Source organism: Bubalus bubalis, chromosome 1 (genome assembly GCF_019923935.1).
Source record: "Bubalus bubalis isolate 160015118507 breed Murrah chromosome 1, NDDB_SH_1, whole genome shotgun sequence".
Taxonomy (NCBI): domain Eukaryota; kingdom Metazoa; phylum Chordata; class Mammalia; order Artiodactyla; family Bovidae; genus Bubalus; species Bubalus bubalis.
This window is the reverse complement of record NC_059157.1, coordinates 102,385,853-102,405,417: the sequence shown is the minus strand read 5'-3', so window position 1 is coordinate 102,405,417 and position 19,565 is coordinate 102,385,853. Positions and strand designations below refer to the sequence as shown.

General features: G+C 37.3%; 1 protein-coding gene across 1 annotated transcript in view; it reads left to right on the top strand.

Moving 5' to 3' along the window:
• Positions 1-19,565, top strand: part of SLC9C1 (solute carrier family 9 member C1) — a 106,588-nt gene that overhangs the window by 55,831 nt on the left and 31,192 nt on the right. The window contains exons 15-18 of the mRNA XM_025283972.3: positions 1,726-1,845; positions 9,428-9,623; positions 14,568-14,756; positions 15,830-15,979. Coding sequence (XP_025139757.2) covers positions 1,726-1,845; positions 9,428-9,623; positions 14,568-14,756; positions 15,830-15,979 — 655 coding nt within the window. The remainder of the gene's footprint in view (positions 1-1,725; positions 1,846-9,427; positions 9,624-14,567; positions 14,757-15,829; positions 15,980-19,565) is intronic.

Below are 19,565 nucleotides of genomic sequence, written 5' to 3'. Positions count from 1 at the left end.
CATACAGTTTTAAATATATTACATGTATTACCCTTTCAAGGTGGTAAAAATCCTATAAGTGCTATTGTTACCTTTATTTTGCAAATGGGGAAAGTGAGGCACAGGGAGATTAAATAATTTACCCAAGGTTATTTGACTAATTAATTACAGAGCCCAGATTCAAAGCTATCTCATTATCCAGTTAAAGAGATCATACTGTTTTCCTAAATCAAGTCTAAACAGTGAACATGTTTAGAGCATATCAAATAGGAACCCAGGAGCCTGATACACACGATAGTTTGGTCTGTTAAAATATCACATGCACTGATATCACAGGAACTTGTGAAATGATCACATCTTAACTTGGACATTAATTGGGGTTTCCTGGTTTCCCAGGACTATATTAAACAGCCCTGTGTGGATCCAGAGTGCCCTTCTCTTTATTACCTGTGCAGAACACTTACTACACTTCACTGCGACTGCTGTTGGCATATTTTACTCCACTAGTCCTCAGAAGTCTTGCCAACAGAGTCGCAATTTTTTTTAATTTTTTAATTAAATTTTTTTAATGCCTTACCCCATGCATTTATCAAGCATAATAGGTGCTCAATCAAATATTTTAACAATCAGAACTGAATCAAGTCATATATACATTCATGATTTTCCATGCCATTACCACATTGTTATATTAATCACATAAAACAGATTAACTTCCTTCTTTTTAATTATGTCAGTATCTCTGTAACAGAGAAATTGCCCACCTTTTAGGGTAAGAACATTATAATCCATAATTGTTCTTCCTATAATCTTCTATAGGAAGAACAAGACCTTCCTTTGAACTTAAGTCACCAATGCCCTTCTATTAAGCTGCATTTTAAGGTAGGGCCTCATACCCAGGGATGGAGCCCTAACCTCCTTCTGATGAAGAGCAAGACCTAAATGTAGCACACACATCTGAGCTGTCTCAAAAAAAAAAAAAAAACAACAACAGAAAAAACCTACAGGCAACTTGGGGACAAATGTCTTTGATGGGTTTATGAGCACCAAGTCTTCCAAGTAACCATTTTTACTCTTTCACTTCACCACTTGTATTTCCCCCATAAATTCCCTGATTACTTGCCCAGAAGGTGAAAGAAAAGAGATGGGGGGATATGTGAGGTGGGCCAGATGCCTCCTGTAGACGTTCTCATTTAATTTTCCCAGGCTGGCATTAGTCGTCTTAACTCCATTCTACAAATCAAACAAGTTAGTGAGGTATTTAGTTCATTGGCACCCAGATAGTGGAGGATCCAACATGAAAACCCATATATATTTGAATCCCAAGTATTTTAATCATGGTGTGCTTTCTCTTCCTGAAACATGACTTCTCTATTTTGAACCACTTTTTTATACTCTGATTAATAAACCAATTTTTATTGAATCTTTTTTTTTATACTCCGATTAATAAACCAATTTTTATTGAACCATTTTTTATACTCTCTGATTAATATTGAACCATTTTTATACTCTAATTAATAAGTGAATTTTTATACTCTCTAATTAATTAATTAAAGCTCCACAACCTAACTTCACAATTATATAATCCACCTTTATCGACATCTTTGTGACTTGGACCTATGCCTATGAAAGTGTCTCACTTCCTGTCATCACGGAACAAAATAGTTTTCCTGCTTTCTGATAATTCTGCATTAAACTTATCTCAAAAATTTTAAAGCATGTTTAAAGATTTCTTCTTCCTTTTTTAAGGTATATGAATGCTGAGACAATAAAGAATTATTCTGAAAGCAAAAAAATTATTGTCTTTACAAGAAAAGTATTGCTCAATTGGGTGTATAATACGAAAAAGGAAAAAGGGATCCCATCAAGGTCAGTGCTTTTAAACCTTACTAGACATGTTATTATATTCATTTGCCATTTCCTTTTAATTTATTTTTTTAAATTTATATCCTGGATACTTTGTAAAATATTTTGAGGTAGTTGCTTATATATATATATACAAAAGTTACCTAAAAAAGTTACCTAAAGAAGAAAGATACAGTGTAATAACTTTTATTATAGATGTAAATTTCATACAAGATTAAACATTAAACATTTTAAAGTGTACCATTCAGTGTTATTTAGGACATCTGCAAAATTGGACAACCATTTCCTCTATCAAATTTCATAGCATTTCAATTGCCCCAAATGTGAACCCAGTACCCATTAAGCAGACACTCCCCATTCACTCTTCTCCCCAACTGCTGGAGAGCACTAGTCTGCTTTCTGTCTCTATGAATTTACCTATTCAACTGTTTCATATAGATATACAACATAACACCTTTGGTTTCTGTATTCTTTCACTCAGCATAAGGTTTCTTCCATATTGTAGCATCAGTAGCATAAGGTTCATCTACTTCATAGCAATAACAATACTTTATTTCTTCCGATGGCTGAATAATAACAGTCCATTGTATGCACGTGCTATATTTTCTTTATCCATTCATTGGTTGATGGATAGCTGAGTTATTTTCACCCTTTGACTATTGTAAACAGTACTCCTCTGAACATTTATTGTAAACAGTGCTCCTATGCTATGTACAGTTATTTTTTTGAATTCTTGCTTTCCATCTTTTGGGTATGTACCTAGGAGTAAAATTGGTGGATCATATGAAAATAAAAATTATTGAATTAATTTATTGAGGAAACACCAAATTGTTTTCCACAGTTGCTAGATAACTGTGAAATCAGGAAATGTGAGTCCATCTACCTTACTTTTCCTTTTCAAGATTGGTATAGCTATTCAGGAAACTATTCATAGAAGAACTGTGCAGAAAAGAGCTTCATAACCAAGATAATAATGATGGTATGATCACTCACCTAGAGCCAGACATCCTGGAATGTGAAGTCAAGTGGGCCTTAGAAAGCATCACTACAAACAAAGCTAGTGGAGGTGATGGAATTCCAGTCAAGCTATTTCAAATCCTGAAAGATGATGCTGTGAAAGTGCTGCACTCAATATGCCAGCAAATTTGGAAAACTAAGCAGTGGCCACAGGACTGGAAAAGGTCAGTTTTCATTCCAATCCCAAAGAAAGGCAATGCCAAAGAATGCTCAAACTACCACGCAGTTGCACTCATCTCACACGTTAGTAAAGTAATGCTCAAAATTCTCCAAGCCAGGCTTCAGCAATATGTGAACCGTGAACTTCCAGATGTTCAAGCTGGTTTAGAAAAGGCAGAGGAACCAGAGATCAAATTGCCAACATCTGCTGGATCATGGAAAAAGCAAGAGAATGCCAGAAAAACATCTATTTCTGCTTTATTGACTATGTCAAAGCCTTTGACTGTGTGGATCACAATAAACTGTGGAAAATTCTGAAAGAGATGGGAATACCAGACCACCTGATCTGCCTCTTGAGAAACCTGTATGCAGGTCAGGAAGCAACAATTAGAACTGGACATGGAACAACAGACTGGTTCCAAATAGGAAAAGGAGTACATCAAGGCTGTATATTGTCACCCTGTTTATTTAACTTATATGCAGAGTACATTATGAGAAACGCTGGGCTGGAAGAAGCACAAGCTGGAATCAAGATTGCCAGGGAAAATATCAATAACCTCAGATACACAGATGACACCACCCTTATGGCAGAAAGTGAAGAGTAACTAAAAAGCCTCTTGATGAAAATGAAAGAGGAGAGTGAAAAAGTTGGCTTAAAGCTCAATATTCAGAAAACGAAGATCATGGCATCTGGTCCCATCACTTCATGGGAAATAGATGGAGAAACAGTGGAAACAGTGTCAGACTTTATTTTTTGGGGCTCCAAAATCACTGCAGATGGTGACTGCAGCCATGAAATTAAAAGACACTTACTCCTTGGAAGGAAAGTTATGACCAACCTAGACAGCATATTCAAAAGCAGAGACATTACTTTGCCAACAAAGGTCCATCTAGTCAAGGCTATGGTTTTTCCTGTGGTCATGTATGGATGTGAGAGTTGGACTGTGAAGAAAGCTGAGCACCAAAGAATTGATGCTTTTGAACTGTGGTGTTGGAGAAGACTCTTGAGAGTCCCTTGGACTGCATGGAGATCCAACCAGTCCATTCTAAAGGAGATTCAGCCCTGGGATTTCTTTGGAAGGAAAGATGCTAAAGCTGAAACTCCAGTACTTTGGCCACCTCATGAGAAGAGTTGACTCATTGGAAAAGACTCTGATGCTGGGAGGGATTGGGGGCAGGAGGAGAAGGGGACGACAGAGGATGAGATGGCTGGATGGCATCACTGACTCGATGGACGTGAGTTTGAGTGAACTCTGGGAGATGGTGATGGACAGGGAGGCCTGGCATGCTGCAATTCATGGGGTTGAAAAGAGTCGGACATGACTGAGTGACTGAACTGAACTGAACTGATAGCTATTCAGGATTCCTTGCAATTACATTTGAACTTTAGGATTAGCTTGCCTTTCATTTGGATTTTCATAAGGATTGCATCTAACTTGTAAATTGTTATGTTAAAATATTAAACTTTCTAATTTATGAAATAGAATGGCTTTTCATTTATTTAGATCTTAATTCCTGTTAGAAATATCTTATAGTTTTCAGTGTACATGTCTTTAGTAAAATTTAATCTTATGCATTTTTATGCTATTTTAAATAAAATTTTGTTCCTAATTTCTTTTTTGTACTGTCCATTTCTCGTGTATAGAAATACAAATCATTTCTGTATATTGATCTTGTATCTTGAAGCTTTGCTGAATTCATTTAATACTTTTAGTTGCTTTTTGTGAATTCTCTAGCATTTTCTATATTTAAGATCCTGTCATTGAGAAATAATTTTACTTCTTCCTTTCCAATTGGGATGTCTTTTCTTTACTTAGATTCAAGAGAGGTTTTCCTCTTTTCAATAGAAGTATCAATAAGTACACAATGGTTCTTTTAAAGCCTTCAATAGTGACTTAAGCTGCAACTATCTGAGTAATTATTTCTGTTGATGTGACAAAGAAATGGAGATTCGAAAAACTAGGAGTTATAGTCAATCTACCTTTTAGGCTGTCTCTTAAGTATCATTCATCTCACAGTAGGTAGTACAGATTCTGGAGTCAGGTGTGTTAATTTAGAATCCTAGTCTTTATTAAATCATTTATTAGCTGAAGGAGCTTTACAGGTCTGTTTTTTCACTTGAAAAATGGGTGAAGTAATATTAATATCTGTATCATATTCTAAAAGCTAACTGATATAGTTAAAGCATTTGACAAAGTAACTGTCACATAGTAGATACTAGTATATGCTAGTTGAGTTCTCCTTTGCCTACCTTACAGGATTGTTGTAAAGATTACATAAATTGTGTGTGTAGAAGCACTTAGTCCAGAGAATAACAATAGCTAAGCACTTAAATATTAGCATTTACTAGTAAGCGCTAAATAGTGTTCGATTAAAAATTGAATTCTTTAGCCAATGGATGAAGACACTATCAAAGATGAACAAGCACACTAGAAAAGAAATAATCATGAAAGTGAATCAGCAGAAATAACAGCAGCAGATTTATATCCCTAAGACTTCAGTTATTAAAATTATCCAGTATGGACTATAAGTATTACTGAAATGTTGAAATTAGCAAATGATGGAATCACAAACATGAGCAAAGTCAATCACTAAAAGAAAATGAATAGAAAACTGGAAAATACATATAATTCTTAAAATTAAAAATTCAGCTTAAGTTTTCAGAATTAAAAGATAATACACTTGTGTGCTTAGTCACTCAGTTGTGTCCGACTCTTTGTGATCCCATGTAGTCCACCAGGCTCCTCTCTGCATTGAATTTTCCAGGCAAGAATACTGCAGCAGGTTGCCATTTCCTGCTCCAAGGGATCTTTCTGACCCAGGAATGGAACCTACATTTCCTGCATTGGCAGGCAGATTCCTTAGCCCTGAGCCACCTGATATATCTAATTGGATGGGATGCAGGTAGAGCTGTACAATGACAATAAATGCAAGTATCAGTGCCAGGCCTCTGACAGGAGATCAGGACTATGAGATCTGAAGTGGTGACACTTGGGTGGGCAAACCTGAAAATCTTGAACTTCCACATTCTCTTGACTACCCTGGCTTGACAGAAGTAGCCACCTCTCTTCTGCTGGAGAACAATAACAATAACCTTTTATCACCTTTAAGTGCTGTAAAGACATCATGAGATAAAGCTTGTTCTTAGTTTCTACCACCTTTCATTGCTTCCATGGTAATTACCCAGGTCGAGTCTCAACATAGCTAGAGGGGAAAATATAGTGGCTGCTTCAGGAAGAGTACAACTTATCAACGGAAAGAATTACAGGACTTAACTGATACCAGTAAATACTAATAGAACATATAAGGGAATGGATCTTGAGGATACTGGACCAGAGGGCTGCAACATAAGGCCAGATTGGGAAGAAATTTATTGGCACAGAGTTCTTAGCCATAATTCAGTTTTCAACATTCTGCTGAGGACATTTGGAGCTGGTGCAATTATATTCCTGAGATGGTTCTTGTTTGGAAGAAGAATCTTGATTCTTGGAAAGAGGGTTATGACAAACCAGACAGCATATTAAAAAGCAAAGACAGGACTTCCCTGGTGGTCCAGTGGTTAAGAATTCCACCTGCCAATGCAGGGGACACGGGTTCAGTCCCTGGTGTAGGAAGACTCCACATGCTGCAGGACAACTAAGCCTATGAGCCACAACTACTGAGCCTGCAAGCCCTAGATAGAGCCCATGTTCTGCAACAAGAGAAGCCACTGCAAGGAGAAGCCCAAGCACGGCAACAAAGAGTAGCCACCGCTCACCACGATTAGAGAAAGCCTGCATGCAGCAACAAAGACCCAGAGCAGCCAAAAGAAAATAAATAAAATTTAAAAAAAAAAAAAAAGCAAAGACATCTCTTTGCTGACAAAGGTCTGTATTGTCAAAGCTAAGGTTTTTCCAGTAATCACGTACAGATTTAAGAGTTGAACCATAAAGAAGGCTAAACGCCAAAGAATTGATGCATTCAAATTGTGGTGCTGGAGAAGACTCCAGAATCCCTTAGAGAGCAAGGAGAACAAACTCATCAATCCTAAGGGAAATCAACCCTGAATATTAACTGGAAGGACTGATGCTGAGGCTGAAGCTCCAATACTTTGGCCACCTGATACAAAGAGCCAACACACTGGAAAAGACCCTGATGCTCGGAAAGATTGAAGGCAGAAGAAGAAGAGGGTGGTAGAGGATGAATGGCATCACTGATTCAATGGACATGAACTTGGGTGAACTCTGGGAGATGGTAAGGGAAAGAGAGGTCTGGCTTGCTGCAGTCCATGGGGTCTCCAAGAGTCTGACATGACTTAGCGACTGAACAACAACATACCTGATAAGGGGTTAGTATCCAAAATACATAAGGAATTCATACATTGAATAGCAAAAAACAAGCAATCCAATTAAAAATGGTCAGAGGAACTGAATAGACATTTTACCAAAGAGGACATACGAAAGGCCAATACAAACATGAAAAGGTGCTTAATGTCACTAATTACCAGGGAAGTACAAATCAAAATCACAATGAAATATTATCTCATACCTGTTAGAATGCCTATCACCAAAAAAAACACACACACACACACACACAAACAAAAAAACAAGAAGTAGTAAGTATTGGCAAGAACATGAAAAAGAGGGAACCATAATACACTGTTGGGGGGAATGTGAACTGGTACAGCCACTGTGGAAAACAGTATGGAGGTTCCTCAAATAATTAAAAATGAAACTACCATATGATCTAGCAGTCCCACTTCTGGGTATATATCCAAAAGAAATAAAAACAACATATCAGAAAGAAATCTGCAATCATATTTTATAGTAACATTATTCACAATAGTTAAGATATAAAAATAAACTATCCATCAACGGATGAATGGATAAAGAAAATACAATGGAGAAAGAAGGAATTTTTGTCATTTGTGACAATATGGTTGGATTGTGACAGTTCTATGCTAAATATAAGTCCGACCAAAAGAGACAAATACTGCATGGTATCACTTATATGTTGACTCTAAAAATAAGTAAAATGAAATGAATAATAGATTTTTAAAAGTCAACTAATAGAAACAGAGAGTAGAAAAAGAGGCTACCAGAGCTGAGAGTTTAGGGAAACTGAGATTAGTAAAAGGTTACAAACTTTCAGCTATAAGGTGAATAAAGTCTGAAGATGTAGTGTAAGACATGGTGACTATAATTGAGAAAAGAATTTTGTCATGCCTCAGAATAGTCACACATCATGTGAGGTGATGGATGTATCAACTAACTAGATGGGAGGAATCCTTTCACAAAGTATATGTATATTAAGCCACTAGGATAGACAGTTTCAATATCTACAATTTTACATGTCAGTTATACCTCACTATGACTGAATTTTCTAAAAAGAAAAAAAAAAAAAACAGTCTGGAAAGACAGCTGAGAGGGAAGTGTTACCTTGAAGTTAACAAGGCTTACATTCTATGGGTCTCCCTCTCTCTGGCACTGCCTGAAACCTTGGAGGATTTTTGCAATTTGATGACAGGATCATATATGCATTTATGATTTATCTCATTTTTATTAAATAGGGATCCAAATCATAAAGATTGTAAAAATTTCAGGTCCTGCATAACATGGGTCTAACTTTAAGAATAATGAAGTAATCAGCACTCACCTGTTCTTTAGTCAATAATTGATTAATCATTTCATTTGAGTTTTAGTAATAATAATGCATTATTATACTACTTGAATAATTTAAAAATAAAATTAAAACTGCATAAAGTAAATCCTTTCACCCACAATTCTACTCTCTAGCATACTCAGTATAAAAATAATTTTTCAAAGCACATATGTTAATTTAAAGTTTTTGATAAAATGTGGACCTATCCGGTTTCACTCCCACACATATTAGGATGCCAAGACATATTATATGCCTTGACAAGGAAAAATGCTCATGATCCATTGCTAAGAGAAAAATAACCAGGTTATAGAACAATATACATGATATAGTTTTTTTTGTATTTGTAGATAATGATTATATAAAAAAATTGGAACAATATTAAAACTGGTAATAGTAGACATCTCTGAGAAGTGTATTGATTAGAAGGTGGAAGAGATTTTTTTAAATTAATATCTCCAGTTTGAATTACCTCTGTTTTATGATCTGAAGTATTTCTACTAAAAGTATAAGTAAAAATGAATGAGAAGTAAGGAAAGAAAGAAAGAAAGAGGGGAAACTAGCCTGAGGACATTTACAGAGGAGGAAATTAAAGGACCAGTATCTGAAGTAGAATGCCAGCAAGTGTTTGGTAGTGACGGCTACTTCTCAGAATTAAGCAGGGCTTTGTGGCTATTGATGATTAGATCAGGACTGAGTATATAATGAAATTAATTCAGTGTAATTATTTTATCAGATAAAACTATCTCTTTTTTTAAACTTTTTTTTGCAGACATTGCTTTCTTCGTGCATGCCATAAAATAGTATTTACTGATGAATTTGAGTACATCGGATACCTTGTCATACTAATGAATATGTTTCCTATTATAATTTCTTGTATATCTGTGTTAAACGATATCTATGAGACAGAATTAGCATATGCTAACTACTCTTTTCTTGCATTTTATATCATGGAGGCACTACTTAAGGTAAAGCTAAATGTGCTTTTGTGTGTGTGTGGTATGTCTAACAGGGAGGTTTCATAACTTCATTTTTTACCCTAGCTGCACAGACAGTTTTCTAAAGGATTGTATAAAATTCTCCCTCACTCTTCAAACAAACTTTATTTTTTAAAGGTGATTTTTACGGTGACAATAATAAATATTCATACTTTAAGTACTGATTTTGTATTTGTAAATGTTCAAATAATGTGTGTCAAAGAAGTGCAGAGTGAGTTACAAGGGTATTGGCAATGTTCTTCAGCTTGGCAAAGTGGTGAGCACCTGTATTTTTTTTAATTTATTTTTATACTAGATAAATAAACAGATGGATAAGTAGACTGATAGAGATTCATTTATACTTAAAAAACATTTCATAGTTTGGATTTTTTAGTTTAGTGTAAAGATAGCTGTTAAATGATGGAAATATATGTCCACAAACTGACAACAGTATTGTGTTATATGGGGCTTCCCTAGGGCCTTAGCCGTAAAGAATCCACCTGCCAATGCGGGAGACACAGGCTCAATCCCTGTGTTGGGAAGATTCCCTGGGGAGGAAAACAGCAACCGACTTCAGTATTCTTGTGCCTGGGAAATCCCATGGACAGAGGAGCCTGGCAGTCCACTCCATGGGGTCACAAAGAATCAGACACAACTTAGCGATTAAACAACAACAAATTGTGTCATATGGATCAAATTGTATATAAAATATTTTTATCCAGATGATTTAAATAGAGGAATTAAATTTGATATTTGGACAAAATGGATGAATCTCAAATCATTACTGGAAAATTAAAATACTAGAGCTATGATTACTGGGGGGAGTGGAGTGGATTCATATTCAATCATTGTATGTAATAAATTCCAACTAGTTGGAATAACCATAGGAGATGTCACAAAGTTAAGAAAAAATAAAGCAATTCGAGTTAGCATTAGTACTAGCGTGAGGGTGAGAGTAAAGTGTTCCCTAAAATCATTTAATATGTACTATAGTGGAAAGAACAATGAGCCCAGATGCAGACCTGACTCTGACTTTGGCTTTCTCCAACAAAATGTTAGCTGTTCACCAAGTCACTAAGCTTTTTTCAGCTTCAGTTTCTTCTTCTGTAAAATATCAAGGTTGGCCTAAATCTTCATAGCTGAGAGGACACTCCCAACTATTCAATCCTGTGTTTGCCTCTCCTTTCTGTTTCACTCAAGATTCATCTTCACTGCCCAGTTTACGAACTTGCCTTCACTTATTTTCTTTGCCCTTTTTTCTATTTAGTTCAGTTCTCCCCCCTTTGTAGTAAGCCTTTTTAAATATTCATTATATCAATAACAACAATAATAAATGATCACTGAGGTGCCAGGTATTACTGCAATTATAACATTTCAAATCCTTGTTTATACTTTAATATAGATATTATGCCTTGCATTTTACAGATGAGGGACCTAAGTCTCTGAGAAGTTTTGTAACTTGTTTAAGGTCACACAGCTAATGAATAGAAGAGTTGGGATCCAATCCCTTAAAGTTTGTGTTCTTTCTTATATATAATTCTGCCTTAAACTTTCCTTCTCGTATTTTCAAACTTTCCCCCAATACTCCTCAACCTATCAGAGTAATGAATCTTTTAAAACTTTCTCAGAGGAAGGATAATTACTCTTCTGCATCAGAGTGCCAGAGGCTTTAACAACTTATTTGACAGATCTCTCTTCCTTTGAAGCTTGTGCTATCATTTTATACCAAGCTCTTCCTCTCCTAGGGCTGTATTCTCTCTCTCTCTCTCTCTCTCTCTGTGTGTGTGTGTGTGTGTGCATGCGTGTGTGTGTGTTAACAGCTCAGTCATGTCCAACTCTTTGCAACCCCATGGACTGTAGCCCACAGGTTCCTCTGTCTATGGAATTCTCCCGGCAAGAATACTGGAGTAGGTTGCCATTCCCTTCTCCAGGGGGTCTTCTCAATCCAGGGATCAAACCATCCTTTCCTGTGCCTCCTGCACTGTGGGCAAATTCTTTATCATCTGATCCCCCAGAGAAGCCCGAGTGGCTGTATTCTTTGACCTCCAAATAACTCCTTCATGTTTCTGAATACTTGGTATCTAGATAAAGTCTTAATATTTATAACAGTTCTTCCAAGCTCCTAAGAGAAAGAACTCACCTATACTCTGTTGCAACAAGAAGTAAATGAGACTTACAGTAGCTAAATTGTGTCTTGCACAGGACCTCACAAGACCAGGATCTGATCTTCTGCTCCCTAGATTCAGACATTGACTTTCCTCAGCCTGGCCAAACGAGAGCACACTCAAGAGAAATGACCCTATACCATTAAACCCTCTACCACTTGTCTGTTTACAAACAAGTATGACAATATCTTTGGCCACCTGAGGCAAAGAAGGGTCATTGGAAAAGACCCTAATGCTGGGAAAGATTGAAGGCAGCAGGAGAAGGGGATGACAGAAGATGAGATGGTTGGATGGCATCACTGATGTGATGGACATGAGTTTGAGTAGACTCTGGGAGTTGGTGTTGGACAGGGAAGCCTGGCATGCTGAGGTCCATGGGGTCACAGAGTCAGACACAACTGAGTGACTGAACTGAACTAATGACAATTTCTTAATTTACAATGAAGCTTTTGCTCTCCCTGGCATAAATATGTCTATCTCCTTCACTTTCTCTGAATTATAGTGAGTAGGAGGATTGGGTTGCTAAAAAGACAGATTAATCAAAATTATAAATCAGTATTATGTATTATTATGTATATATTATGTAATATTAAGTATTATGATTAAGAAATATACAGGGTGCTATTGGAAAACACAGGAATTCCTTATACAGAATAGTAGGGTCAGAGAAACAAGTCTATTAAGGAAAGGAGATGCTTGAATTGAACTTTGAATAATGAATAGGAGTAAAAGTAGAGACTGAACATGTAAGTATGGAGCAGAATAGACAACAAGAACAAAGGAAAACTTAGAAGTGCCAATGTGACACACACAGGGAACCCGACTCCCAGTGACAGGAGCTTAGAGATGGATTGGTCAGGATGAAGACTGGAGAGATGTTAAATTTGTGTGGAGGATATGAAAAATAAAACAAGAGGCACGGACATGAATTATAAGATAGGGTCTCATGGGCCAGGCTATGTCAGTCACTTCTCTGGCATCAACTACCATTCATGGTCTCATGACTCCCAAACTTATGTCTCCTGCTTGGACTTTGTTCAAAGCCTCAGATCATATAGACAACTGATGACTGGGTCTCTACAACAAAACAACATCTCAAATAATTTATTCAAAATAAGTTTATCATCTCTAAACCTACTCTTCCTTCAAAGTTCCACTGGAAATCTAATTTCTCAGGCTGGAATCCACAATCATTTTTGACTGTTTCCACTCTTAGTTACAGTTGTTCTTCAGTCACTAAGTCCTGTCTGACTCTTTTGCGACCCCATGGACTGCAGTACACCAGGCTTACCTATCCTTCACTATTTTCTGGAGTTTGCTCAAATTCATGTACATTGAGTTTGTGATGCTATGCAACTGTCTCACCCTCTGTCACCCGCTTCTCCTGCCCTCAGTCTTTCCCAGCATCAAAGTCTTTTCCAATGAGTTGACTCTGCATCTGGAGAAGGCAATGGCACCCCACTCCAGTACTCTTGCCTGGAAAATCCCATGGACGGAGGAGCCTGGTAGGCTGTAGACCATGGGGTCACGAAGAGTCGGACACGACTGAGCGACTTCACTTTCACTTTTCACTTTCACGCATTGGAGAAGGAAATGGCAACCCACTCCAGTGTTCTTGCCTGGAGAATCCCAGGGAAGGGGGAGCCTGATGGGCCGCCGTCTATGGGGTCTCAAAGAGTCGGACACGACTGAAGCAACTTAGCAGCAGCAGCAGCAGACTCTGCATCAGGTGGCCAAGGTATTGGTGTTTCAGCTTCAGCATCAGTCCTTCCAGTGAATACTCAGAGTTGATTTCCTTAAGGATTAACTGGTTTGATCTCCCTGATGTTCAAGGGACTCTCTAGAGTCTTCTCCAGCACAATTTGAACATATCACTTCTTCAGCCCTCAGCCTTCTTATGGTCCAACTCTCACATCTGTACATGACTACTGGAAATACCATAGCTTTGACTATGTGGACCTTTGTTGGCAAAGTAATGTCTCTGCTTTTTAATATCTAGGTTTTTAATGTCTAGGTTTGTTATAGCTTTTCTTCCAAGGAGCAACATCTTTTAATTTCATGGTTGCAGTCAGCATCCACAGTGACTTGGACTTCTTTGGAGCCCAAGAAGATAATATCTAACACTGTTTCCACTTTTTGCCCATCTATTTGCCATGAAATGATGGGACCAGATGCTGTGATCTTTGTTTTTTGAATGTTGAGTTTTAAGCCTGCTCTTTCACTCTCTTCTTTCACCCTCATCAAGAGGCTCTTTAGTTCCTCTTCACTTTCTGCCATTAGAGTGGGTATCATCTGTATATCTGAGGTTGTTTATGTTTCTCCCAGCAGTCTTGATTCCAGCTTGTGATTCATCCAGCCTGGCATTTTGCATGATGTACTCTGCATATAAGTTAAATAAACAGGGTGACAATATACAGCCTTGATGTATTCCTTTCCCAATTTTGAACCAGTCCATTATTCCATGCCTGATTCTAACTGTTGCTTCTTGACCTGCTTATTTATATAGTAAGATTTCAATAAAATATTTTTAAATAAATAAAGAATGAATGAATTAGTAGGTATTTTGAATATTTTCTGTCTTGGAATAGATGCTTCAATGTTTTAACCATTTAATTTCAAGTTGATGTGATCACTTGGTAGTATTTCAGACAAGTAGAGTCTTAAGGTAGATCAGAGAAAAACTTAACTATTCATGTTTAAGTTATTATGGAAAATAATGTTGTGAAAGCAAAAACAAATAAGGTAGTACAATTTCTTTTTAAATCAACAGATAGCAGCAATGAGGAAGGAATATTTTTTCCATGCCTGGAATCTATTTGAGCTAACAATTACGTTAGTTGGCATCATAGATGTAATGCTGATTGAGACAAATTCCATTAATTATTATATTTTTGATTTGGTCCAAATAGTCATCATTATGAAAATTGTTAGATTTCTTCGCATCCTACGCATTTTGAAGGTAAAAAACTATTAAATCAAACAGTTTCAAATTTCTCCTAACTACTTCATGAAATATGGATGAAAATCAGCTTACTAGTTTTGTGGTTTCCACTTTCTGTTGGGCTGATGCTTATATTTAGATTCTTTTGACAAGTTAAGTCTCATAACAGATTATATTATGAATATCTAAATTATATTAGAAATTCATTTAGCACATGAAAGTAAAGAAATACTCATCACAGCCTTTCCTTTTAGTAGAAAGCACATGGAAACCCCAAAGTAACATTTATTCTTATGAATACCTGACATAAATGATAGGAGTTAGCAAAGCAAACCATGTATGTTTGTAGTGACAATGCAAGTAGTATATATTCATACAAATTAAGGAACTGAAAAATACACTTTGTGTTCTATAAACTTATAGTATTATGAAATCACAGAATCTAAAATGACCTTTAATTGTCTAATGTGTCTTTCTATAGCAGTATAACAAGTAATTATTTTCTGTATGAGTGTGGAGCACTGTGGAGCAAAGACAGGAAAATGTAGGGATCGGCCAGTTCTGCTGAAGTTAGGAGAGAGACAGCACAGTGGCGACAGATAAGCTGGAGACTTAAACCCGCAGCAAAGAAACAATGAGAAGTTAATTGTGGGGTCAAATAAGGACCATAGTTGTGGTGAGCTCTAACTCAAATGAACCATGAAGCATCTAGTGAAAAGTTTAGTGGGAGGTTTAGTCGGTAAAAGTGGCAGTACTTCATAGACAGTCATTTTGTGACCTAAGCCCAGAAGATCAACCACGTTGTTTTCCAAGAATAAAACCACTTAAAATATCAAGCAATTCTCTACAATGGAAATAAGTGAAAAACAAAGTCTTAACTTCACATAGGCATCTAATATTATTAGTTATGGGGAAGTAGCTCTAGCCACGAAGTTACAGAGATTCTGTGAATAAAATAACTAAGAATCTTGACAAGTTGCTATAGTTGCCAGAGAGAATGTCATTTCTTATTACTACCTATTTTAAACTAGCCAACATAAAATCAACCATAATTTGTACAAATTTTATTAAATATAGTCTTGTTTTTTCAGCTTGTAACACCAAGGTTGCTGCAAATATTAGATAAAAGGATGAGTCATCAGCTGTCCTTTAGATATGCTATACTAAAAGGATATGTCCAAGGTGAAGCAGATATAATGACTATAATTGATAAGATTGCAAGTTCTAAACAGGTTAAACAGGTGAGGAAAACTTTAAATACTAAGAAAATGGTTTATTTCCCTCACTCCTCAGTTGCCCTCACCCATCGTGTCTTCTTTCTATATATGTAGAGGTGATCTCTGACTCCTGGTTTACTGAGAAATTTTTGCAAAAACAGAAACCAATCTACATTTATATTACTCAGGTGACTCCTTACTGAAGTATCTATGACACATTAGCAAGTTATGAGGCTCCTCTAGGTCCATCTATGTTTCTGCAAATAAGAGTATTTTCTTCTTATTATGGCTGAATAGCATTCCATTGTGTATATGTGCCACATCATCTTTATCCATTTATCTGTCAATGGACATTTAGATTGCTTCCATGTCTTGACTATTATAACAGCATTATTCGTACCAGCCAAAAAGTTGAGACAACCCACATGTCTATCAGCTGTTGAACTGATAAATAAAATGTGATGTAATTGCACAATGGAATACTAATATTATTAAGCAATAAAAAGAATGAAGTATTGATACTATAGCATGAATGAACTTTGAAAGCATGCTAACTGAAAGAAGATAGTCACAAAGCACTTATAGTATGATTCAATATACAAGAAATGTCCAGAACAGGCAAATCTGTACAGACAGAAAATAGACTACTGGTTGCCTATGGCTGGGGGTGGGGGGTGGGTATGGATGAGGAGGAACTGTAATGGTTATGAAATTTCTTTTTGGAGGACGAAGATGTTTTAAAATTGATTGTGAGGATGATTGCACAATACCATGAATGTATTAAAAACCATTTAATTGTATACTTCGAATGAGTGAAAAAAAAACAAAAAAACAAGTTATGAGCCTCTTGGAGCACACATTTTGGTCCTTTTGGAGCTATCATGAAACCCATGTGCTGTGCATCAGCTTCTCTCAATGCAAGTTCCAGGATCTATCAGGCTAAGATGCATTAAATAGGAAATACTGCAGAATGATAAGTGATGGCAGGATTGAGCAGACAGACCCTCCTCATAATTTCCAAAGCGCCTTCTGTTTCTCTATATGCTTGATTTTCCCACAGTAAATAGTAAAAATGAAGGATGGGGATCTGACAAGTAGAAAGAAGTACCAGTAACTTATTTAGAGGGAAACCATATCTAATTCCCTCATTTTACAGATTGTCAGGGAATGTTTAACAGGAGGATTCCTACGTGCTGTTTCTCACAGGTCCTTTGTTTCTTTTTAAGCAGAACAGCACGCTGCTCCCAGGAACTGGGATCATTGTGTGAGACAGGCTTGAATCTCCTTTAGTAAACATTCTCTTTACGACAAAACTGCTTAGTCTCGATCCCCTTTCTTGAGATATGGATTGTTTCCTGACCTTGTGACCATCATCATCCCTTGTTCCCTTGGTAACAGTTACTGTACATTTGGTATTCTGATCTTTATCATTGATGAAAGAAACTTCTTGTACTACAGCCTATATATACTCACAGAAAAATCATTAAAGCACCTTTGCTCCATCAGAGCTTGAGTCCCCATGTCTGTCTTCCTTTCTTTCTCTCTCTCTCTCTCTCTTTCTCTTCGGCTGATTCCTTGGAGTGCAGAGACCCGTCTTGCTCACTCTCCTGCCTGGGCTTCTAAGACTCTCTCAAGAAGGTGCCCTGTGCCTTCACCCTGCCTCGAGAGGGTGCCCAGTACCTTCATGAGAGATGCAAGTCCTGTGTTAAGGACTTTATTGGTTTTCTGTGTAAACCAGGGAGTGTCAGCCTCTTTCTCTCTTTCACTTTCGTTTTTTTAAATATAAATTTATTTATTTTAATTGGAGGTTAATTACTTTACAATATTGTATTGGTTTTGCCATACATCAACATGAATCTGCCACAGGTATACACATGTTCCCCATCCCAAACCCCCCTCCCTCCACCCTCCCCTTACCATCCCTCTGGGTCGTCCCAGTGCACCAGCCCCAAGCATCCTGTATCATGCACCAAACTTGGACTGGCGATTCATTTCATATATTATATTATACATGTTTCAATGCCATTCTCCCAAATCTTCCCACCCTCTCCCTCTCCCACAGAGTCCAAAAGACTGTTCTGTACATCTGTGTCTGTTTTGCTGTCTCGCATACAGGGTTATCATTACCATCTTTCTAAATTCCATATATGCGTTAGTATACTGTATTGGTGTTTTTCTTTCTGGCTTCACTCTGTATAATCGGCTCCAGTTTCATCCACCTCATTAGAACTGATTCAAATGTATTCTTTTTAATGGCTGAGTAATACTCCATTGTGTATATGTACCACAGCTTTCTTATCCATTCATCTGCTGATGGACATCTAGGTTGCTTCCATGTCCTGGCTATTATAAACAGTGCTGCGATGAACATTGGGGTACATGTGTCTCTTTCAATTCTGGTTTCCTCAGTGTGTATGCCCAGCAGTGGGATTGCTGGGTCATAACGCAGTTCTATTTCCAGTTTTTTAAGGAATCTCCACACTGTTCTCCATAGTGGCTGTATGAGTTTGCATTCCTACCAACAGTGTAAGAGGGTTCCCTTTTCTCCACATCCTCTCCAGCATTTATTGCTTGTAGACTTTTGGATCACAGCCATTCTGACTGGCATGAAATGGTACCTCATAGTGGTTTTGATTTTCATTTCTCTGATAATGAATGATGTTGAGCATCTCTTCATGTGTTTGTTAGCCATCTGTATGTCTTCTTTGGAGAAATGTCTATTTTGTTCTTTGGCCCATTTTTTGATTGGGTCGTTTATTTTTCTGGAATTGAGCTGCAGGAGTTGCTTGTATATTCTCGAGATTAGTTGTTTGTCAGTTGCTTCCTTGACTATATTTTCTCCCAATTCTGAAGGCTGTCTTTTCACCTTGCCTATAGTTTCCTTTGTTGTGCAGAAGCTTTTAACTTTAATTAAGTCCCATTTGTTTATTTTTGCTCTTATTTCCAATATTCTGGGAGGTGGGTCATAGAGCATCCTGCTGTGATTTACGTCGGAGAGTGTTTTGCCTACGTTCTCCTCTAGGAGAAGGCAATGGCACCCCACTCCAGTACTTTTGCCTGGAAAATCCCATGGACGGAGGAGCCTGGTAGGCTGCAGTCCATGGGGTGGCTAGAGTCAGACACGACTGAGTGACTTCCCTTTCACTTTGCACTTTCATGCATTGGAGAAGGAAATGGCAATCCACTCCAGTGTTCTTGCCTGGAGAATCCCAGGGACGGGGGAGCCTGGTGGGCTGCCGTCTATGGGGTCGCACAGAGTCGGACACGACTGAAGCGACTTAGCAGCAGGAGTTTTATAGTTTCTGGTCTTACATTTAGATCTTTTATCCATTTTGAGTTTATTTTTGTGCATGGTTTTAGAAAGTGTTCTAGTTTCATTCTTTTACAAGTGGTTGACCAGTTTTCCCAGCACCACTTGTTAAAGAGATTGTCTTTAATCCATTGTATATTTTTGCCTCCTTTGTCAAAGATAAGGTGTCCATAGGTGCGTGGGTTTATCTCTGGGCTTTATATTTTGTTCCATTGATCTCTATTTCTGTCTTTGTGCCAGTACCATACTGTCTTGATGACTGTGGCTTTGTAGTAGAGTCTGAAGTCAGGCAGGTTGATT